The 21,540-nt window shown below is 31.8% G+C and overlaps 1 protein-coding gene and 1 long non-coding RNA gene across 3 annotated transcripts; both read right to left on the bottom strand.

Moving 5' to 3' along the window:
• Positions 1 to 1,099: 1,099 nt before the first annotated feature.
• Positions 1,100 to 20,915, bottom strand: LOC134236184 (inter-alpha-trypsin inhibitor heavy chain H3-like). Its single transcript, XM_062718352.1, has 15 exons — positions 20,835 to 20,915; positions 19,998 to 20,146; positions 19,800 to 19,910; positions 19,410 to 19,654; positions 18,083 to 18,234; positions 17,572 to 17,857; positions 13,880 to 14,622; positions 13,613 to 13,745; positions 12,888 to 12,917; positions 12,686 to 12,742; positions 7,047 to 7,088; positions 2,409 to 2,579; positions 2,186 to 2,302; positions 1,690 to 1,911; positions 1,100 to 1,414 (listed from the first exon to the last, which is right to left on the bottom strand). The coding sequence occupies exons 1-15, from the start codon at positions 20,913 to 20,915 to the stop codon at positions 1,200 to 1,202; spliced, it is 2,754 nt and encodes a 917-aa protein (XP_062574336.1). The 3' UTR covers positions 1,100 to 1,199.
• LOC134236182 (uncharacterized) lies at positions 7,791 to 9,683 on the bottom strand. Of its 2 annotated transcripts, none has more exons than XR_009985558.1 (3): positions 9,083 to 9,683; positions 8,771 to 8,880; positions 7,791 to 8,505 (listed from the first exon to the last, which is right to left on the bottom strand). It is a non-coding gene; the product is annotated as an uncharacterized LOC134236182 (long non-coding RNA). The 2 variants fall into 2 exon arrangements; XR_009985559.1 differs by lacking the exon at positions 9,083 to 9,683 and adding an exon at positions 8,969 to 8,986.
• Positions 20,916 to 21,540: the final 625 nt, after the last annotated feature.

The raw sequence follows: 21,540 nt of genomic DNA on the forward strand, positions 1-21,540 counted from the left end.
CGAAAGCTGAAGGAACCGCTGGCTTGAATCAGAATTATTTTCTTCCAACATGCTAATCACATACACTAACATGTATTCTGCAGTAAATCAAGTAAAAATTTGATTGAACTTCTTCAAAGTGTAAAAATGAAGGGAACCTAGTAAAGTTTAGTACGAAATTGATGAAGGCCTTCTTTAAAAGCATCAAATAATTCGGTCTATTGATTATGCATTTTCTGGTGTATTATTAAAGAAAAAAGTCACATCACTTTCACACTGATACTTGATGAATTATACTTGCATGATTTCTATGGAAGTTGCAACCTTAAGGAAATAATGTGCTTAATTTCTGATTCAACATCCTTTTTTGTTGTGTTCTGAATGGAGTTGTGCATTTGACTATTAGTTGAAGCAGTTTTACATTATTTGACAAAGCAATAAACAAAGGAGCTGGGGTAGACCTATCAATTAATGGCTCAACCCAAAAACCTTTGTGAAAATTAAAAATACAACAATTTTAGGAAAACTTCAGAAGAATTGTGAATAAATATAGGATATGCATCAAAGCACAATACAGTCGTTTTATTTCAAGAATTCAACGATTTGCACGTGGAAATGTTTAATTCAACAAGGTTTGCTGCCAGAGTCGTATGTTAATGACATTCAAAAGAATAATATTTAAATTGAAAGTCAATATCCATATTTTGAAGTTTTAGAAATTTAACCAGAACTAAATGATGCATCAGCAGATTTTTACGTAAATTAATCTAATTCGTGGAATATCGAAATTTTCTTGTCTAAAATGTTATAAATAGATTTATTTTTTGGACAGACATTTTCAACTCTACATCTTAAGACTTTAGTCAATGAAATATGCAAAGAAAGTCAGAAAAATTAATTTCATTCATATTCTAATAAATCGCAAAATTGGGGGAAAGAGACGATCAATTTCCCCATGACAAGAAATTCAAAATACAATACTTAGGTTAAAAGATAATGTTTGCTTACAAAAATATATTTGTAAATATAATCTACATGTATATTTAGTAACTGTTTTTTGAAGTAAACGTCTGAAAAAATCATTTGTACACAAAAGTAATGATAGAAATAAAGCAATGGATTAATTTAATAGTGTTTAATCCATCATAATTACAATTCAACAGATTGATGTTCAACAAGAAGTTGGTCAACATACATGTAGAGGGAAGAGACAAACATTTTTACACTCCAGCGACTTGAAATTGAGACATATTTGTGTAAAACTTCTTAATGGTTTCACTGTCCAAGTACCAACACACCCCGTCCCCAAATTTTTTGGTAATCGCTCTCAGAGAGGTCTGTTGTCCATTTGTCTGCACCAGGTCGACATAAGCGGCAAATTCACCTGACTCCATCACTTTGTCAACAAGTTTACCACTGTAGTCGCTGAAGATGGCTGCAAAGATAAATAATAAAACATATTACTATAGGGTTTACTTTCCATGCAATTAGAATGAAACATATGGATATAACAGAAATGAGAAAAAATATTACATTTATTTAAAATCCTGAATAAATCTGCATTTAAAGATTGATTCTTGAAAAAAAATAATTATCTAAAACAGTTGGTATTTTAACAATACATTAAAAAGAGCAAGCCTCGATTTAAATGTTTTTAACAAGACGTAACTTTACTTTTTTTGTCTGAAATAAGAATATTAAAGAAATTACATAAGATCCCTTCCAAGTTATTTTTTGTAGTCGTGAATTCCGCCCAGAGTTGTAAACCCAGTGGTGTGTTAATGGCTGTTACAGTGACGTCATTGATATCCTTCTGATATACAGGGGTTTTGGAAATGTCTCCCCGGTCGGAAGCAAAGCTCACTACCCTGCCATCTTTCACTGTGATTTTATTTATTATCTCTGTCCCAAACTGACCGTCAATACGGTAGCCTGCAATGACAACTAAAAAATACAACAACCAAAAAAACTAAGAAACAAACAAACAAAAAATCGTCAAGAAAAATTTTATAATCAATACCTATGTATATATGTGCGTTTGAAAAGAAAATGTTTTAAACTTATGGATGCATGGTACAGTTTATTTAAAAGAAAATATCAGGGTTGGTAAGGATAACTGCATTTTATTTCATGAATAATTTATATTACTATGCAATAATTTATATTACTATGGTTACAATTTGTTATTTCATTGACGTGATCCTACCTGTTGATGTTAATTTTAGGATAGTGTACATGGTAGATGAGGTCATTGGTAAATCAAAGCAAAGGGGTTTCGCTAGGCCAGGAAGGATAACTCCAAAAGAAGGAACCTGGGATTTCTCTGTGAATATTGAAACTAATGCTGTTACAGAAGTCTTCAATATCAATGAAAGATATTTAGTAGAGAAAATGCAACAAGGATTTTATCACTATTTGAAAACAGTTACCTAGAGTCCTTGGCTTTGGTATAGATGGTGTTACAGGTTTTTGAGTGGTGGTGGTGGTGGTGGTTGTAAAGAAGATAGATGGCCTTCTTTGAGGTCCGGGGAAGCCCCCGGCGAAGCTAGGTATTGAATTCCTCAAGCTAGGTCTGGACAATGAATTCCTCAAGCTAGGTCCTGACAATGAAATAGTATAAATCACGTGTTTGTGTAGAATGTATATGTGGATTGCACGAGCCAGGATAGAAGTCTGTAAACCATTGCTCACTGGTAATATCCCCATTCTCATGTGAATAGAAGCACGGGTAAACACACCCTATTACCGGCAACTGTGACAACCGATGCAACTGTGACAACAGACGGCAAAGTTATCAATCGCTATGACAGAGACCTAATTGATATCATAATTTTGACTATTTATAACATTCATTTACTTTCGTTTGGTGGTTTCCCGTGTTGATATAACCTTAAACTATTTTTCTGTTGAATATAAAACAATTATTTCTTATTGAAACAAAATAAGAACAGAATAAAGTTAAATTTCAATCGTTATTCAAGAAAAATTGGTTAAACTCAGCTTAAAAAATAAAAACTACTACTCTGCGGTCTTATTTCCTGTTGTATATAATTAATTTAGACTCTCTACACCATAACTTTATAATGTGGATGGACTTTGTTGTTTAACAAGTGTTCTGCAAGTGTTTGATTTTGATGGGTCAAGACATTTTGGCTGTCGTGAACAACAGATGTTCGTTTCTGTGGCAAACACTGACGACAGATAATGGCAATCGGTAACACATTTATTTTAATCTGGATTTCAACTTTTTAAACGTTTTTTTTCTTATCAAGATCACTGACAAAAATATGACTTGTCAGACATCTTTATACTTTATATAATTTATTATTTCAGAAGATGATTGTCTATCTAAGAACGAAATATGATCTCTCTGCAAACATTTGCTGCAAGTCTTCAACATACATTGGACCAGTTCAAACTTGCTACAAACATTGCTGCAAAGGATCCTTTGCTGCAACGAAGCTAAAGAAACCATAACAAACTTTGAAAACCTTTGTATTTGCAGCAAGTTTGTCGCTAGTTTTGACAAGCTTATAGCAAACAGTTACCCTAGCTGCAGATCTGTTATGGTTTTATATATTTCTCTTTGACCATAACGCCACAGATCCCGTAATGCAAAAAAGGTGCAATTTACGGCGCAATATTTTTTGCGCTCTTTTGGGGAGAATTTCTCTTTTCTATTTCTATTTCTAATTTCTATTTACCTTATTCTAGAAATTTTAGGAAATCCTACGTAGAGCATGCATTTGCGTATCGAATCAACAGAGAGTTAAACACCCTGTATGTATGTGATGAACGTATTTTCCTGCATAAGTAAGGGAAGTTGACGATTGAAAAGTTATAGTCATTACTTTTATAATAAAAAAAAAATAAAACAAAACCATATCTTATCAGCCAGGCGTTGTGTGATATCTACAACTTCAATTGAAATATTTCAAAATGGCGAATTCTTTGTTGACCTAGGTACAGTCTACATTTCATTGGCTGGTTTGACTTGTTTACTTTCATGCGAGCTTCCTGCAAACCTTCGGTTTGTCAGATTTGATATTTCCAACGAACTTGTTGCTGCTGTATATAGAGGCATGTATGTTTCTTGCAATGTTCCTGCAAACAATTTGAGTTCTTGCAAGATAATATAGCAATAGTTGTAATGTCGGCCGCAACATCGCAGCGAGCGACAATAATCTACAAGAAAACTTTTCCTGTGTACAATTTTGTTTGCTGAAGTCTGAAGCAAACATAACAGCTTCCTGAGGAATGCCAAAATTAGCAATTTTAAAAACCTAAGTTTATAACTACATAAAACTTGTACATAAAAAATCACTTTTGAGTACTTTACTGTGGTCCTTGATATGTTACAGTTCCAAATATCCGTTTTCTGTTTCTTATCGTTGAAAAACAAAAGAAAATTGGGGAACAAGGCGGGCATAATGCCTATGGCGACAAATACATGTATTAAGAAATCATATTCAATATGTGAATTGAGTTTGAAATGTTTTAGTAAACCACAAATTGTATATTCTATTGCAAACTTTTAGGATCATCTTTCAAAAAAAAAATGGAACGAAGACCCACTCATATTAAAAAAAATTGTTTAATTATGAGAAAATGATCTTTTTTGTTCTTTTTAGTGTGTATATGCTTTTTCATAAGCAAATATTTTCAGTCTGTGTGAGATTTTTGTAAATTGTAGAGATTTAGATTAAATAAACTTCATTATTAGATAAAATATCAAATAAAATTCTGATACAATTGAGATTTGATTTTTAACTTCTTATCTGTCGCACTATAGGCATTTCGTCCGCCTTATCTCCCCATCTTCTTTACGAACACCACTGGGCCGTCTTATTTAAACATGTTCATGTTGATTATCGAAGAATAGTTATTCAGTAGCTGCCGAATGGCAACCATGCACGGAGAAGAATACCCCCCCCCCCCCGTCCGAGGGGCATGTCCATAAATTTCTTTGATACCAAGTACCATACATTTGACCAATATTGACAGCCAAAATATGTCTTGACTTAATTTGAAGCCTACTAGTATCAGGATACAGCTAATTTGTACCTTGATCAAACTTTGTATCCACTGTTTCCGATTGCCGTATTTCGTTTTAAATCTGCTGTCATTGTTTGCCTCGTCTGTTGTACCTGATAGCCAAAATGATTTCACCAAACAAAATTAAACGCTTGCGGAGCTTTTATTAAACAACAAAAATTATCCATATTTTGAATTTATGTCGTAAAGAGTCTGAATTTATTATATACAACAAGAAATGTGACCGTAGAATAGCAATTTTTATTATATAAGCTCAATTTGACCAATTTTTCCTGAACAACGATTGAAATTTAACTTTATTCTGTTCTTATTTTGTTTTAATAAGGAATCATAGATTTATATTTAACAGAAAAATAATTTAAGGTTAGATCAACACGGGAAACTACCAAACGAAAGTAAATGAATGTTATAAATAGTCAAAATTATGATATCAATTAGGTCTCTGTCATAGCGATTGATAACTTTGCCGTCTGTTGTCACAGTTGCATCGGTTGTCACAGTTGCCGGTAATAGGGTGTGGTAAATAGGAAGTTTATATCGGATTTATACAAAAATTAATCTCACCATATGGCATGTTTAAACTAAATATATGTTAAAATTTCAAGTGTCTGCAGTGAGTAAATGCATGGAAACTGTGTTGGAATTTGATACTTACAAGCACATCGATAAATAAGATGATACATGTTACATTGAATTCGTACAGAAATTATTCTAACCATATGGTATGTCTCAAAAAAAATTGTGATAAAATCCCAAGCATCTGCACTGACTAATTGCTGAGAAAACATAGACAAACACGAAGACATACATGTAATCAGAAATACAAGGGTAAAACAATATACATGTATTTCCTCTCCTTGATGGGAATATATTTGGAGGCAATGTTTATATAACACATTCACTCAAGAAATCAATATTTCATGCAGGTAAAACTGCTTTTCGAATACCAGTCAAATTCATTAAAGACATAGTATTACATAATATTTACATGTTTGCATGGTTTTCTATAATGAGCAGATTATCTTTAAAAATATAATACAATGAATTTTGTTTCGGTTGAAACCTTTGATATAGTTTTATTTGTGAAGAAAATCCTTGTTTCGATTCAAACTACACTCATCTTTCTTGATTTTATTTATTTATTTATTTTTTGCATTCTGCTTTTTATTTTTGAATTACATGTCTTTAAACTCATTATTTCATGCAATAAAATAGCTAGATATCATCTCCAATTACTGATCATGCTTAAAATAAAATTGCCCCAGGGTCAGGGGTTCTGGTATTAGGGCGGGGCTCTAATAATCATATTGTGAAAATAAATTAATTCTGTGGAAAGTCTTTTCCTTTGCTCCTGGGTAATATGCCAATGATCTATTCATATTTATGATGAAGAAAGGTGCCTCTTCTAAAATGGTTCATTTCAGGGCCCCTGGGTTAGGGGTACAGCGCGGGGGGAGGGGGGTCACATTATCTGAAAATAAAGTGATGCTTTGAAATTTGCTCTTTGGTTTTACTCAACCATTTATGATGAAATGAAATATATGGCCCCAGGGTCAGTGGTTCCTGTGGGTTGGGGTGCACAACTGGTGATTATAAAGTGGAAATGCATTTTCCCTTCGTTACTCTGATCTACCTGTAGGTATTAAGTAAGCAAAGTAAGAATGCTAAGTGTATAGTTATGATAAATAATAATGCCTCTTTTAAAATTGTGAATTTCATGGCTTTTGGTTTAAAACACGAACTAAATTCAATTGTTGGAAAGTTGTTACATGATATGCAGTTGACCCATAAGGCCTATTGGCCTCTTGTATCAAAGTTGGAATTTAGGTTATAACTTTTATTTAGTTTCAGGGGGATCCTTGCGCCCATCCCTTCTTGATTTTATTCTGCTTTTATTTTTTTTTTATTAAATTGCACGTCGTTGAAAGTAAAGGTGATTCAAACACATTCATGCAAATAAAAAGCTTGATTTGAATTTTGTTTACCAGATGTTAAAGAAAAAGAAAACTTACTTGATGCCATATTGAATCGACTAGATATTCCTGGTGATAGTCCTATAGATAAAATAATAGGAACAGTTTTATTTAGCTCATTATGATGGGGGATCAAAAGTTAAAATTGACATTGGAAAAATCTCGTTATACAAATTCTCTAAACTTTCCACTCGAATTCAGCCCTTGGATACGTAATACACAAAAAAGAACACATTTTGATTCATAGAGCAGTTTAAGAGGGTAAAAAAAATGAAATATGTATTGCAAAAAAGCTTCCTTCTTTATATTATGAAGTCATTGTTAAATACTTCTTTTTTTTTTAAAAAGTTGTATCTTCTCCTGGGATTGTTGCTTATACAACCATTGGTCGTAAACTTGTTCGAAATATATATATCAGTTATATGTTTAGTTTCTGCCTAGAACGAAAAAAATTAAGAATATTACAAGCTTTAAAAATTATGCTAGGACATACCTCTTTCAATGGATAAAAATCGATGAACCATCATTACATTACCACCTCCTATAATACAAAAAATGAGGTAAAATAAGAAAAAAAGATCACTCCTAAGTATTTTTTATTTTTGATTTTTTTTTTAATTGTACTACTTTTATTAAGGAAACTCTCACTTTACCATTAGGAACTCTTCACTCAATTACGGTTACATCATTCAGTTATGCATAGTTAAATAATCTTTAATGTGGGGGAAATACCACTTATCAAATTCTAAAGCAATTCAATGTAAACAATGTATTATAACCCAGCAGGCATTTCAACGTTGATTCAACGTTGATTCAACGTTGCACTTCAACGTTGAATCAACGTTGAATTTTGGTTGCATATGAAAGTTGAGGCAACGTTGAGACATAACGTTGTTTCAACGTCAATTTTCAACGTTGAATAAACGTTGAAAATGGGTTGAATTTTTGGTTGATTTATGGTTGATTTTTGGTTGCAAATGAAAGTTGAGGCAACGTTGAAGCTTCAACGTTGTTTCAACGTCAAATATCAACATTGAACAAAAGTGAACATTGGTTGAAATTAGGTTGAGATTTGGTTGAAATTTTTCGGATGTACAAACGTTGATATTTGGTTGAAATCACGTTGAATTCATATTACATTTTGCTTTATAAACAAATACATTTCAAATTCTAATAAAAAATTTTATTCAAGTTGCGTAATATTTATATAAGTTGTAATCAAGTATTATGATTGTGAGAGAATTAATTTTACATGTATTTTTAAGACAAACACAAATTCGGATTCAATCACTGAATCTCAAAAATCACTGCTTGACAAAATTTATATTCCTTGGGAAAAGTGGGTCACAATAATCACATCCAGGTCCTTCGAAGTACGCGTATGCCTTACACTTCTAAGTTCCACAAAGTGGCGGATCCATTGATTTTAATCACGCATAGAGTTAAGTCCCACGAATGAAAGAAATGAACAGGAGAATCCACCCTCTAAAGCAAAAGCCTATTGATAAAAGAAATAAAGGTGTTAAAGCCATTTGTTCGATAAAATGTACGTACACATGTAACACGTTATATCAAATGATAAAAATAAATATACATGAATGATTTAAAAAATCAGACAAAGGAATATATTCCAGTACTTGGATTTAATTAACATGATTAAAAGAATTAATGTTGACTTTATGTTAAAATTCGTATGAGTATGCTTATAAATAATTATTACTAAAGAAAAATGTTATAGACATACATATACATAGTGTACTTACAAAATGTTGCATTCCTTTGTATAATTTTAACAGGAGAAGAATCTGATGCAATCAAGGCTGACTATACAATCAATTCCCTGCATAACTGGTTGATTGAACCTTACGGCGAACTACAATTAGTTTAAATTGTATAATATATTAGTATACTAGCTTATATTTTATAACCAAATGAATATCAACAAAACACATAACACGAACCAAGGATGTGCATTTCACGCAGATTTCAAATATACTTATAAAACAAGACTTAAATGATGAACAGATACTAAAAAACTGAATTTCGTAAATTCATGAAAAGGAAATAATACTTACTGAGCAGAAGTTGATATTCCAGCCTAAATCCTTGTGTATATAGCTTCAAAAACACATGAAATATGAACAGGAAAGAAACGCGCACTTCTTGTCCATCAGTTGAATTCAAATTTTGACCTAGATAAGCTGCAAACAGCTATACTCTGCCCAGCAAGAAAATTGCATAACAAGGTTATCCTGACACTGAAACTGACCAACTAAGCGAGAGGCACTCCTTATCTGATATCTCGAAGGTTTTTGGGGAGTGGATCTTAAGTAATGCAACTTTACCGGGGTTAATTGTCAGTGTGAAAATTCTTATGTGTTTATTTGAATTTTTTTTTATATTTTGTGAAAAGAAAGATTATAGAATTAATACACACAGAAAACACAATCTAATAAAATAAGCTTTAAGACTTCTTAGATTCGCTCTGTATACGTATAATCTGTGCAAGAGTATACGGCACGGATCCATATGAGTCTTACTTTAAGAACATTAATTCTGAATAATTATTTTTATTAATTCTATAGTAACATGGAATTACAGTGAGATGTTGGATAAAGATGTTACATTATTTATTAAAAGCTTATATTTGACATATTTTATAAATATATGTCCAAAAAAAAAAAAAATAGCATTCACAATTTATTGAAAAAAAAAACACCTTTTTTGAAACATAATTATAATGAAGTGTTAAATGTATATGCCATGCTTCATATAAATTCATATTTAAAATTTTATAGTGGCACTAGCTATTGGCACAACTCTTTTGAGTAAATCAATTTACAATGCATGCGTTTCATTTATTAAGTATAATTACCGTATATCCAGTTTTTTTCGCGTGTTGGAAATTTTGCGAAAAAGAGGTAGATTAGTACAGTTTATATTTAGCGTAAGTTATTTTTTACGATTGAAGATTATTTTGTTCAAAATGGTAATGTTCTTATGTAACATTATAACTGACATAATTTCAGCGTGTTTTATATTTTGCGAATTAAAAATGATCGCAAAAAATGCGAAAAATAGATCACCGCGAAAAAAACCGGATATACGGTATTATATATATAAAATTTTCTAACAATGCATACAGCTTTGTGTATATTGCGAAAAATCACATGGATTAGAGTTAAATTAGACACCTTTATATTTTGAACTTAAAAACTAAAGTGCTCAATATTCGTTACCCCTTAATTGTTTCAACGCTAATTTTCCTAACTTTCCTAAAGTTGAAAATATGTTGCATCTTGCACGTTGTTTCAACGTTGAAATCAAGTCAGTCAACTTTGCATTTTTAAACCTTGTTTTAACTCTACAATATCAGAAAATACTCAACGTTGAAAACATGTTGAATCTTCAACGTTGTTTCAACGTTGAAATATCGACGAACATTCAACGTTGAAAATATCTTGCAGCCTCAACGTTGTTTCATGGTTGAAATATCGACGAACATTCAACGTTGAAAATATGTTGCAGCTTCAACGTTGTTTCAACGTTGAAATATCGACGAACATTCAACGTTGAAAATATGTTGCAGCCTCAACGTTGTTTCAACGTTGAAATATCGACGAACATTCAACGTTGAAAATATGTTGCAGCTTCAACGTTGTTTCAACGTTGAAAAAAGGTTGAGGATTCAACGTTGAAACCTCAACGTTGAAACAACGTTGAAATATAGTTGATCAACGTTGCAACCTATATTCCACCTCCTTTCAACGTTGAAACAACGTTGCGTGCCTGCTGGGAAATAACTTTTTTTCAATAACGACAACTTTCAAATTCTAAATGAACACAATACAAGAGAATTCATCTAAGTTGCATGATAACCTTAATACAGTTTTCGGGAAAAGATCTCTTGTATAGTATTACCTCCACCCCTTCTTGAGCTTATCCTTTTCTTTGCAAATCGATTAAATGGTCTCTATGCTCCTAAAACAAAGGACGACTGCACTTAAGGAAACTTAGAAATTGCGACATAATTAATTTTAAAAATGGGCATTTCTCTTTTAATGGTAGAAATTGCCAATGTCTTAACTGCAACTTTATGTAATTACGTTAATTAAAAGTTCGTATTAACGAAGTTCGAAGTTGTTTTTATAGGGAGGAGTCATAGCATATTCTGGAATCTCCTTAGGATGAGTACGCCCACCTGTTTATAGGGTTAATACATGGTCAGCGCATGTTTGTCTATTGGTGTCCTTTTTATGGTAGTTGTATATTTATATATATTACCTCATATTTAAAGGAGATCAATAGACAAACAAACATGCGCTCATGGTTAAAAAAGAGAAAAAACTGTTTCTTCGTGTGTTCACTTTCTCTATAGTAAACAGGCCATTTTGACCATGTTGTTACCTGTTGAATATTATAATTAACCATGTGATTTCTATACCCAGGTAACTCTGTGAATACTAAAATTCCATAACGTGACGTGTAAAGAAACACGCATTCTGCCGGGCGATAGTGATTGTCCATATCTGTTTCAATCCATTCCCATCGAGCCACGGGCTATTCTTTTTTCTCTTAGATATCTATAAGTTTATTCTTATATTTATCTCAAAAGCGTTTCATTTTATTATATTTATATATTTTTGAGTGTATTATACGTCTCTACATGTTCGTAGTCTACAAGAAAAAAGAGATTTATTTATTATGTTTTGAACCATTGCTTAACATGAACATCCAAAATAAAATCCAGTAAATAAAAATGAAATCATACCATTCTCAGCACGCTAATTTATGGGAAAGTAATTATAAAAGAAACTAAAAAAAATTTAAGTAATTGTGATGTTTTTCTTTCTTTTTTATAAAAAGGAAAAAACAAAGTACGTCTTACTGTTGTTAGCGGGTCTCGATCCCAGATCTCAATATTATTGATTCTGTGCATTACCGACTGAGCTACGTGGTACTTATATTCGAACACGCGAATTGTTGACATCAGCCATTGCTGTTGATTATCGATGGCTACTTCTACCGGTCGATGTTATTTGTTATTAGTGATATACTTTATTTGAAAACTTAAAAAATAATAGACAAACATATGACGAGAGAGAGAGAGAGAGAGAGAGAGAAATGCACTAAATATAAATACAGTAACTATTCTAATTTTAGACCACTCATTACAATATTAGCTCCACCTCTTATGCATATTTATAAATCTTATCTTCAATCAACGGCAGATAAGTCTAATTTCCCGATATTTGCAGAGAGGTTGCGTAAGAAAACAACAAATTATTTTATTGCAAAGCAGTTTATAACCAATTTGACATTGCATTTCATTTGAAAATAGACCAAACTCTATATCAAATGACTTAAGGCAAAAATAAAAACAAAAATAAATGTGACAACAGAGATTGAAAAAGACCCAAAAACCGGCGTTACGTGCAGTCATCCTTTATATACAAGCTGTAAGAAAGCTTTTTTTTTATTTTAACGCCATTCTTAAAAAAAACAATTGTAAAAAAAAAATAATAGGTGTATCTTCTCGCGGGATTGTCGCTTTTACTACCAATGATCAGAAACCTGTTCAAAATATACATGTATATGTCAGTTATACGACTAGTTTCTGCCTAGAACGAAATAGCAATGAAAGAATATTCATGTTTTAAAATTATGCTAAGACTTACTTTGTTGAAGATTAGATGAGGATAAAGATTGAGGAAGCATCATTGCATTGGCACCACCTATAATACAATAAATGTGGTAAAATGGGATTTGGAGAAAAAATATGTCATTACAAGTAAAAATGATTCAATCACGTTTATGCAAATAAATAGCTTGATTTGAATTTTTGTATCGTGTACCATAAAGAAAAAAAGGTAAACTAACCTGAAGGCATTAGTCGTGGTGCAGGTGCTCCTATAATGCAAAGAGATTTATTCATAATATTCTATATCAATACTATATTTTCTTCCTAGAAAAAATACTTTGATTTACTTCAGTAAAGTAATTATAGTTAATTAAATTATTTTATGTTAGGGATATTTTGTTGTCAACAATTAGGTAATAATTCTAATAAATCGTATTATGATGTTTTAAGAAAAGCGATTGTTCTTCCTTTCTTGAAGTTTTTTCTTCTACATTTATTCAATTACATTCAATACATTAAATACAAATGACCTTGTCAGCAAATACAATTTATTATTGAGTCAAATGCTGACTGACGTTTTTCGTACTAATTGTTAGTCCATTATTTATACACTGAATTGAAGACGGAGTTTTCCGTTATTTCCCGATCATGACAAGGAGTACACAGCGGGTGTGATCGGTCAGCAGGGGATGCTCACTCCTCCATGGAACCTGATCCCACCTGTGATGTTTTGGGGGTCCGTATTTGCTCTGCTCCTATTTTGTATTCTTTTATGGAGTTTGATATTGAATACTGTTTGTTATTTCTGTATCTTTCATTCATGGAAACAAAATTTATATACACATGCACCTGCATGTATTTTCACCATAATATTAAATAATATATTTAAATTAGAACTAACAATTCAAGATTTCTTGTGACACGTAATGAATTATTTCGTTCATGTATAAAGAAAAAACCCAACCTCTGTTTAAAGACATGCTAGAAGAAAAAGATTCAGTCAGACTGGATTCTGCTGCCTTCACCTCACTTGTATTTGCTTTGGTTTTATCGGGCAGAGTCACCACCATCGAAGTTAGTGGCGTTACAAACTGATACTGTAATATCAAGAAATTCATCATTTTTCGTGATCATTATATGTATTTCATAATCAAATTCACCAGAGATTGCATTTGTCTTTACTTTTAAAGAATTTGTGATCAAAGCAATAAATAAAATTATTAATTCGTACCTTTAGGGAAAGCTGGAGAATTTTGTCTTCCAACTTTTTGATCTCTGCCGGTGAATCAAGTGCATCTTTATCTCTCAGCAGTTGTTTGATATACAAATACGCCCAGAGTTTTTCCATTATTCCGGGATTTCTTGTGGTGACGGGGGGTAAAGGAGTGGAAAATGGTCTGGGTGGATGCGGAGGAAAAGGAGAGCGTGGCCATGGGATAATGATTCCGTGATTGGCAGGTATGCGAAGAGACACGCTGTTTCTACTTCCTTCTCCATTTACTGTCATGCCTGATTGTAGCTTGTTCAGATCTTTTACTTTTCCTGCAACAACCATTTCGGTACCTCTGAAGTAAGTGTTGAAGTTGGTCTCGGTAACTGTAGTGTCATATAGTGTTCCATCAACATAGTTTAATGAAACATTCTTTAGTAAAACGGTTGAAATTTCTTCGTAAAATCCAGCTATCTGAAGAGCTGCATCTGCATCTTCGTAGATTTTTCTTGCAAACCCGTTATTCTGTGCTGCAAGTCTTTTGACTATATCAAAATCAGCGCCTCTTCCAAAGGCAAGACTGAAAATAGGCAGTTGGGCTTCGTTTTGTTTCTTCACGTTTTCTAGTATTCTTTCAGTTCTAGTTTCTCCGGAAGTGGCTTGTCCATCGGTTAGGAAAACCATGAGAGGTGCCCTTTCTTTGGTTCCATTTATTTGCGTTAGCTTCTGAAGACCTTCTCTTAAAGATAGATCTATATTTGTCCCTGAAAGTTAAAAATATTATTAATTTTTCCCATTGAAGAGCAGGTAATTCTTTTTGGAATATTTGTTCTTAAAAAATCTCAATTTTCAATATGTTAATGTAATACATACTATATTTTGCATATGCAGAATTTTTCTTGAATTAAATTCGAATTAAAATTCACGTGTTTTGTGCTTATTGATAATATATACTATATTAGAAAAACAAGTATGATAATAAATATAATATATATGAATTTGTTCTGAATTTTGGCAAATACGATGAATAAGCTGAAAAAAATTATTCATTGAAATATTATTTTTCGTGAAGTACAGCCGTTGTTATTTATGTTTTATGTTTTGATTTGCTTAATGCATATAAACCCCTTTGCTTTTGAATGTAAGCAGCTTCTTAGAGATAATCTCGAAAATATATAGTGAATTGAAAGACGTACAACACACTTGGGGAAATAGCTCTTGCGATTTCAACTGAACGTTTGACGTGACGTCAAATTTAACGTCAAAAATAAAGCGTCAAAATGACGAGTAAAACGATCCCGATGTATATCAATCTTAAAAGAAAAATGGGATATGGGGCTTGGCTGTGATTATGTGTACCATGCTGAATCAATAAGTATTTTTTGCAATTAATCCGATTAAACTCCGTAAAAAGCAAGACATAAAATACCATCCCCTAATGTTTATTTCATTTCATTTCATATACAATAAATTCTATTCTTGATCAAAGCGCAGTATTTTTTTTATTCTGAAAATTTTATTTTACATTGCCGAAATTCTCACTATGTACCACTGGCTATATAACATTCCGATTAATGGTCTTCATTACAATTTGTGCATTTACGATATAAATATGATTGTTTTCTTCTTTACAATAAACAAACAAAAAATTTTTAACAATATAAAATCGATGTTGTTCTCAGACCCTTACTGATCAAAGAGGAACAACTCTGAAAATGTAGGAGATGTTTATTTTCCTCCCTTTATTCATGGTTTTCCACAGAATCAGATACATTTACAGCAAGACTTGATAAATCCGAGAATTGAACACTATAGACCTCATATAGACAATGTAAGTATAGAATTGAAAAGAATTGTTCACTAGTACTGTAATTGTCTGCATTTATGAATATCCTATTGCAGCAAATCGTTTGACTTTCTGTCACTGTCAACAATGTCGGTTCGCATTTCCTCGAATCAAAACAAAACGTAGCCTATAAGATTTTCAAAAATATCAATATGCGATTTGATATAAATTGAAATAGATGAAGAGTTTAATGTTTGATACTTTGAAGTTAATATGGACGAATACGGAATTTTCATTTTAACTTTAGAAGCAACGACATTGAGAGAATGCGTACAATATCATGAGGGGTGTACATCTATGCAAATGTCGATGTATCCCCACCGCCACATAGTGATGCTGTCTCGTTTGAAATAATTACAAGAAAGAAACTACAATTATTCCATTTACATCACTGGAGAGTTAAACATACATAATTTTTTTTTTATAAATAAAATTAAAGAAATCAAATTAAGAATCAATCAAGTTCAACATAACTTGAATTCGTATCCAGGTTTCATGTGATAATATGGAATGCATAACGCATAACACTAAAATCCTTCAGTAATTTTTTTTCCTGATACATATGAAAACAGTAGTCAATATTTATTCTGCATTCATGAATTTAAAAACTAATGCATACCTCCGGGATTCAAATGACGAAATACTAGTATATTTGCACTGTAAACGACGTTTCGTCGAACGCTAATGGTCTGCGACGCAAAAAAGGAAGGGTTGGGGGTGGTAGGTGTATTCAAAAATTGCCTAAAAATCTACATTTAAATATGCTTTACATATGAGAACTTTTAAATTTGTAAGTTAACATATTTTTTAAGTAAAAGCAATATTCAAATTTGTTTTTTTTTTAAATGTGTATTTGTAGATTCATAGCAAAGTGATCGACCCCCATCTGAAAGACGCGCGGGAACGTGATTTATTGAGAAAGGGGGAGGGGGTAATTTTCCCGCTATTAAATCAAATCTGGTCGTACAAAAATTATACAAAAAATTATGAAGATAATTTTTTACTACCAGCTATCTAAAGAAAGTTTTTTACCATAATCAAACGACAGGTTTCTTCACAAAAAAAATTTGAATTTGAAAAATACACAATTTTCAAGGCTTTGATAATTCATATTTTTTCAGTTTAAGGTCTTTGAAAATTGTTTTGATGATATGTATATCAAAACGATTACTATATTTTTGTGTTTAATGGTTAAAGGAATAAGTCAATGAAATTTGACATTTACATCTAACCTGGCTTATTTGAAAATCAAGGTTTAAGTAGTTCATTGATTAAAAATTTTCTCTCCTCGTAAACAACTAAAGGGGGGTAACTTTCGGAAGTTCCTGTCCAAAAACCACTCGAACGATTTTGTCCAAAATGTGCATACATGCAGTAGATACAGTCATGTACTAAACATACAAAAAAAAAAAACGAAAATTAAACGACAGGATTTTTTTGGGGTAGGTGTGTTGTACATCCTTTAATCAGCCAAAATAGCAAAGCAACCAATCATATATATTTACATTTCTAAATAATTTTCCTTGAAATTCTTTGCAAACAGGAAACTGTTCATTTTCTAATGAACTGCCACGGATGAGCATGAATGTTACGTCATAATACCGCACTTGACTTCAAAACTAAATTCCAAATTGTTTTGCTTTAAAAATGACAATTGAATGTCATAAACTTTGTGGCAACTCATCAGGAAATCAAAGTATAAAAAAATGATTGTTTTTTCATGAGGTATAATTGAACTACAACGCTTCACGCCGGCATATTTATCATATAATAAAAACTAGTATGCCGGCTTGATGCGTCGTAGTTCATAACCTCATGAATCTTCAAAATTTTAATCATTTCTTAAATAATAATTAAGAAAGTGTACCTCCTCTCGCAGTAGTTTGTCTTATGTAGTCTTTGGCTGCGTTTTTGTTTGAATATGTTGCCTGTACAAATTCAGGTTTCCAATAAGACAGCGAGGAGTCAAATGCGATGATCATTATTTTATCTTCCGACTTTATATCGTCTATGATCTTATACATGGATTCCTGAAGCTGTTCTATTTTCTTTCCACTCATTGAACCACTTTTATCCAGTACAAACACAATATCCATTGGCATCGGTTCGATTCCTTCGGGTGCCAGGAAATGCACAAAATAACCATCCATTACCTGAAGATGTATAATTGTTTTAATAAAAAATATGCTTTTTTTTAATGTTTAGACTTATACTCTATGTAAAGCAATATAATTGTTAAGTTTTCTTATCAATTCATCAGTAACAGATGCATGTTCATTTCTTTTTCTTTTTCAATTCTTTTTACTGACTTGCATACTTTTCTAATACTTTTGATATAAGAAGAAAAAAAAAGTTTTCATAAGAATTGTAAGATTTACCAGAATATCCCCTGCATTGTCACTTCTGTCCACATCGTACTGAACAATAAACTGACCAGAGATCCCGGACTCTTGTTCTGCTCTGGACGGCTCGTACGAAATAAAGGCTTTTGTTGGAGATATACGGTTAACCACGGCAAGCTGGTTGGTTCCTTCAAAATAGAAGAATATGATTACACTTTATTTGAGGATAACTCTTTTTAGTTTCATAATATGATCAATCCATTGGCTTGCGTGATAATTTGCATAAGCACCGAAGGCGCTAAAGATTAACCCCTTACATGGCATATACGCATTTCTACGCTTCTGACTTGAAAAACGAGTAACGTGTGAAAAAAACATTCATTTCCTTCTTAATACTGCAAATATCAGAATAAATCTTGTACCGTTGGAAAGAGAAAATAATAACGATAAAATAACATACAGAGTTTTTTTAATTGGTTGTACCGATTTTTTGCTTGCTTGAGTTAAACTTTGCATACTATTTTAGCGATTTTTACATTATCGAAATCAATCCGGGGGTAAAACGTTATACGCAAAAATGCTAAATTCTGGTGATTACCTCCCATCATCACACCATCCCGCAAAAAAAAAAAAATTATTAAAATTGGTTTGTAAAAAAAATGTACAACATGCTCATAATTTGCGACACAAAAATTAAATATTTTTAAATATATTTAAGTAGGAAAAAAAAACTAGAATGAAACTCATTATTAAATAAATGGAAATTCAAGCATGATTAGTTTATTTCGTTGCCATGGCAACTGAAATGATATTTTTTATAATAATTTTTAGAAACTACAAAATACCTGCTTTCAGAATATACATACATCGGTATTATACAAAAATTACAAGAAATACCCGAAAAAATGCATTGAAATCTTAATATCAGTTTGTCTAGAAATGCTTAAAATCTTTGTCATGGAAGGGGTTAAAATTATCACGCAAGCCAATCGATTGATCATCATCATGAAACAAAAAAAAAACCTGAGTTATTTCTTATATTTGCAAGCTCTTGATTCTGCAAATTCACGTTCTACAACCCCTACTTCTGTCTTTATTTGTCCCGCCCCATATGTGATTTTTTATAGCGATGAACCAGTAGATTTTTGTAAAAATAAAGTACGTACTTTTACTATTTTGTAGTTTTGTCTAGGATAAAGAAATACTAAAACAGAAATATTATCCTTTACAGTATCACATATCTTTTACAATCTAAAGTCCACGATTTCTATCTCTGTAGATTCAAATTCTAACTTAAAATTTCAAATTTGAATATGTTCAGTTCTTGATTCCTTTGCTATGTTTATTTAGATATTTTTAATACCTTCAGGACCTTCCGTAAGAAGGTCATTTCTTATTGGCGGGGTTTTGATGGTAGTAATATTTCTTGATTCCTTGATTAAGACGTTGATTTTTAAGTCGTCTACCACTTGTCCAGGATTGATGTAAATAACATGGTTGTATAAGCCTTTAGTTCGTCTGAGAAGTTCCCGGTATGTTAACTCGAATGTCACTTTTTCTTGGGCTGCTACATTGACTTGGATTTGAAACTTGTTTGTTTCCCTAGGTCTGTAAAAAATTGTTTTGGTGATGAACTTATTAAAAAGTTTGCGATTTATCATTTTGACCTCTTATGGGTTGCAATTGTCTGCTCATAACAGAGAAAAGTTGAGCTCAATCAGGTTTTTAAAGGTATAGAATGAATTGTACTCACTTGGCTACAATATGACCTGCACTCTGTCCTTTTGCTTTGGCAGCCTCAAATTCCTGTTTGGCTTGTTCCTTTTCTTTCACTTTGCCATTAATTTCTTTGCCATTTATTGTCCTTCAAAACATGTTTCATGACTAATACCATATATGAAAATAAACCAAAACCAATGCTAGATGTTTTCTGTAATTTGTTTTTACTTACAATTTAAATGCTGTTATGAAAGCCTCATTTGGAAGAGTAAAATCGAACACGGCTTCCCTCGCAACCGGTTCCTTATTGACAACTTTACTGGTTACTACAGTTTCGGCAAACCGGAAGTCAATTTCCGATGTGACATGAAGGTAATATACCTGAATGAAATTGTATGCATCAATTTGATGGTTATATGTTTTTGTTTGTATGTTTAACGTAATTATATGAAGTGTTGGCCTCCACGTCCCGCAATGGGGACAGTAATTCTTCGTGTGCGGAATGTTTCCGTCCTTACCAATGAAAGTCGAGGTTAGCTCATTATTTTGAAGATTTAGCAGAGGGAGGGTAAAACAAGGGAAATATTTACCATTCATCTTTAAAAAAACAATGTTAAATCAAGTTTTTTTATGGAAACTTTTAGCAGATTGTATATTTTTGAGCATTATTTTTGAAAAAAAACAAAATAGATTATCAAGAATCTCGGTTAATGATATTAATCATTAATCTTTATTGTAAAGTGATAAACTGTAAAATTATTTCGATAAATTAAAAAATAGGCTTCTTAGCATAAAATTTCAATTTAGAAAGTGTAAATTTAAATCCCTCTAAAATTTCTTTTCAGTCTTTAAATTCCAGTATTTCAGCGTTTTTTTTTTAAGTAAACATTTTTTCCATTTTTATTTCCTATTGTTTAAAAAAAGCAGTCTTAAAAGTAATTCAAAAAGAACATTAAGTCATAATTTTTAAGTAAATTTGAAGGATTTTTCAATCTGATGAAAATCAGATTGAGGATTTTTATTAAGATTTTTGCTCCTTCAAAGAGATTATGACTGAAAACTTTCTTACCTCAGGTGTTTTTAATTTTTGTGACGAAACAAGGCACACGAGAAAAACTCCACACGCAACAAATCCTTTATATATTCCCATTCTTCTGATTAAGACTAAACAAAATAAATTTAAATTATATTTATATAGCATTATTTTGCACGCGTTCAGTTGGGAAAATAGCAAAAATAGACCTATGGAAAACCCCTGGTTATCTTTATGACGTATAAATTGTCACGCTGTGTGAAAACAGTAATATATCATTTAATGTGTTCAGACCAATTTTACCCTATCTTTGGACTTTCAGTAGGGCGTGACTTTTTCAACGCTACTTGTTTACCAGCTTTCAAATGGTGACGTTGATTCTCATTGATTGCATCAGCGATGTACATGTAGCTGATGATTTGCCCCACCTACGAGCTTCCTGTTTTTTTTTACACTCTATGCGCTAGTTTTTGATGTATATTTCTTCAGAGAGAAATGCAATTGTAAATTTCTGTTCAGAATAATGTCAGTCGATCTTATGTAATTTGATCGATTTTAATCATAGTGAAAATGTGATTGATATCATTTCACACGGTCAATCAATGCAGTTATAGTACTATAAGAAACTTTTCAAAAGAGCTAAATGATTTCTGTGTCGAGAAACCCAGGGGTGGGTTTGAGGAGATATTTGACTAGAAATAACGATTTTCAATCAGGTTCAATCACTTTAGTGTCTGATGTT

This window comes from Saccostrea cucullata, unplaced genomic scaffold, assembly GCF_032062105.1.
Source record: "Saccostrea cucullata isolate Sc308-1 unplaced genomic scaffold, CSIRO_AGI_Scuc_v1 ctg4389, whole genome shotgun sequence".
Taxonomy (NCBI): Eukaryota; Metazoa; Mollusca; class Bivalvia; order Ostreida; family Ostreidae; genus Saccostrea; species Saccostrea cuccullata.

What these genes read in the sequence shown, in the direction of transcription:
- LOC134236184 (XM_062718352.1), bottom strand. Translation starts at nt 20,915, where the DNA reads ATGGGAATATATAAAGGATTTGTTGCGTGTGGAGTTTTTCTCGTGTGC. An exon ending in GCAGGTCATATTGTAGCCAA is followed by an intron (nt 19,655 to 19,799) that starts GTGAGTACAATT and finishes AATTTTTTACAG; the next exon opens with ACCTAGGGAAACAAACAAGT. An exon ending in TCGATTCAATATGGCATCAA is followed by an intron (nt 2,580 to 7,046) that starts GTAAGTTTTCTT and finishes TTTCATTGTCAG; the next exon opens with GACCTAGCTTGAGGAATTCA.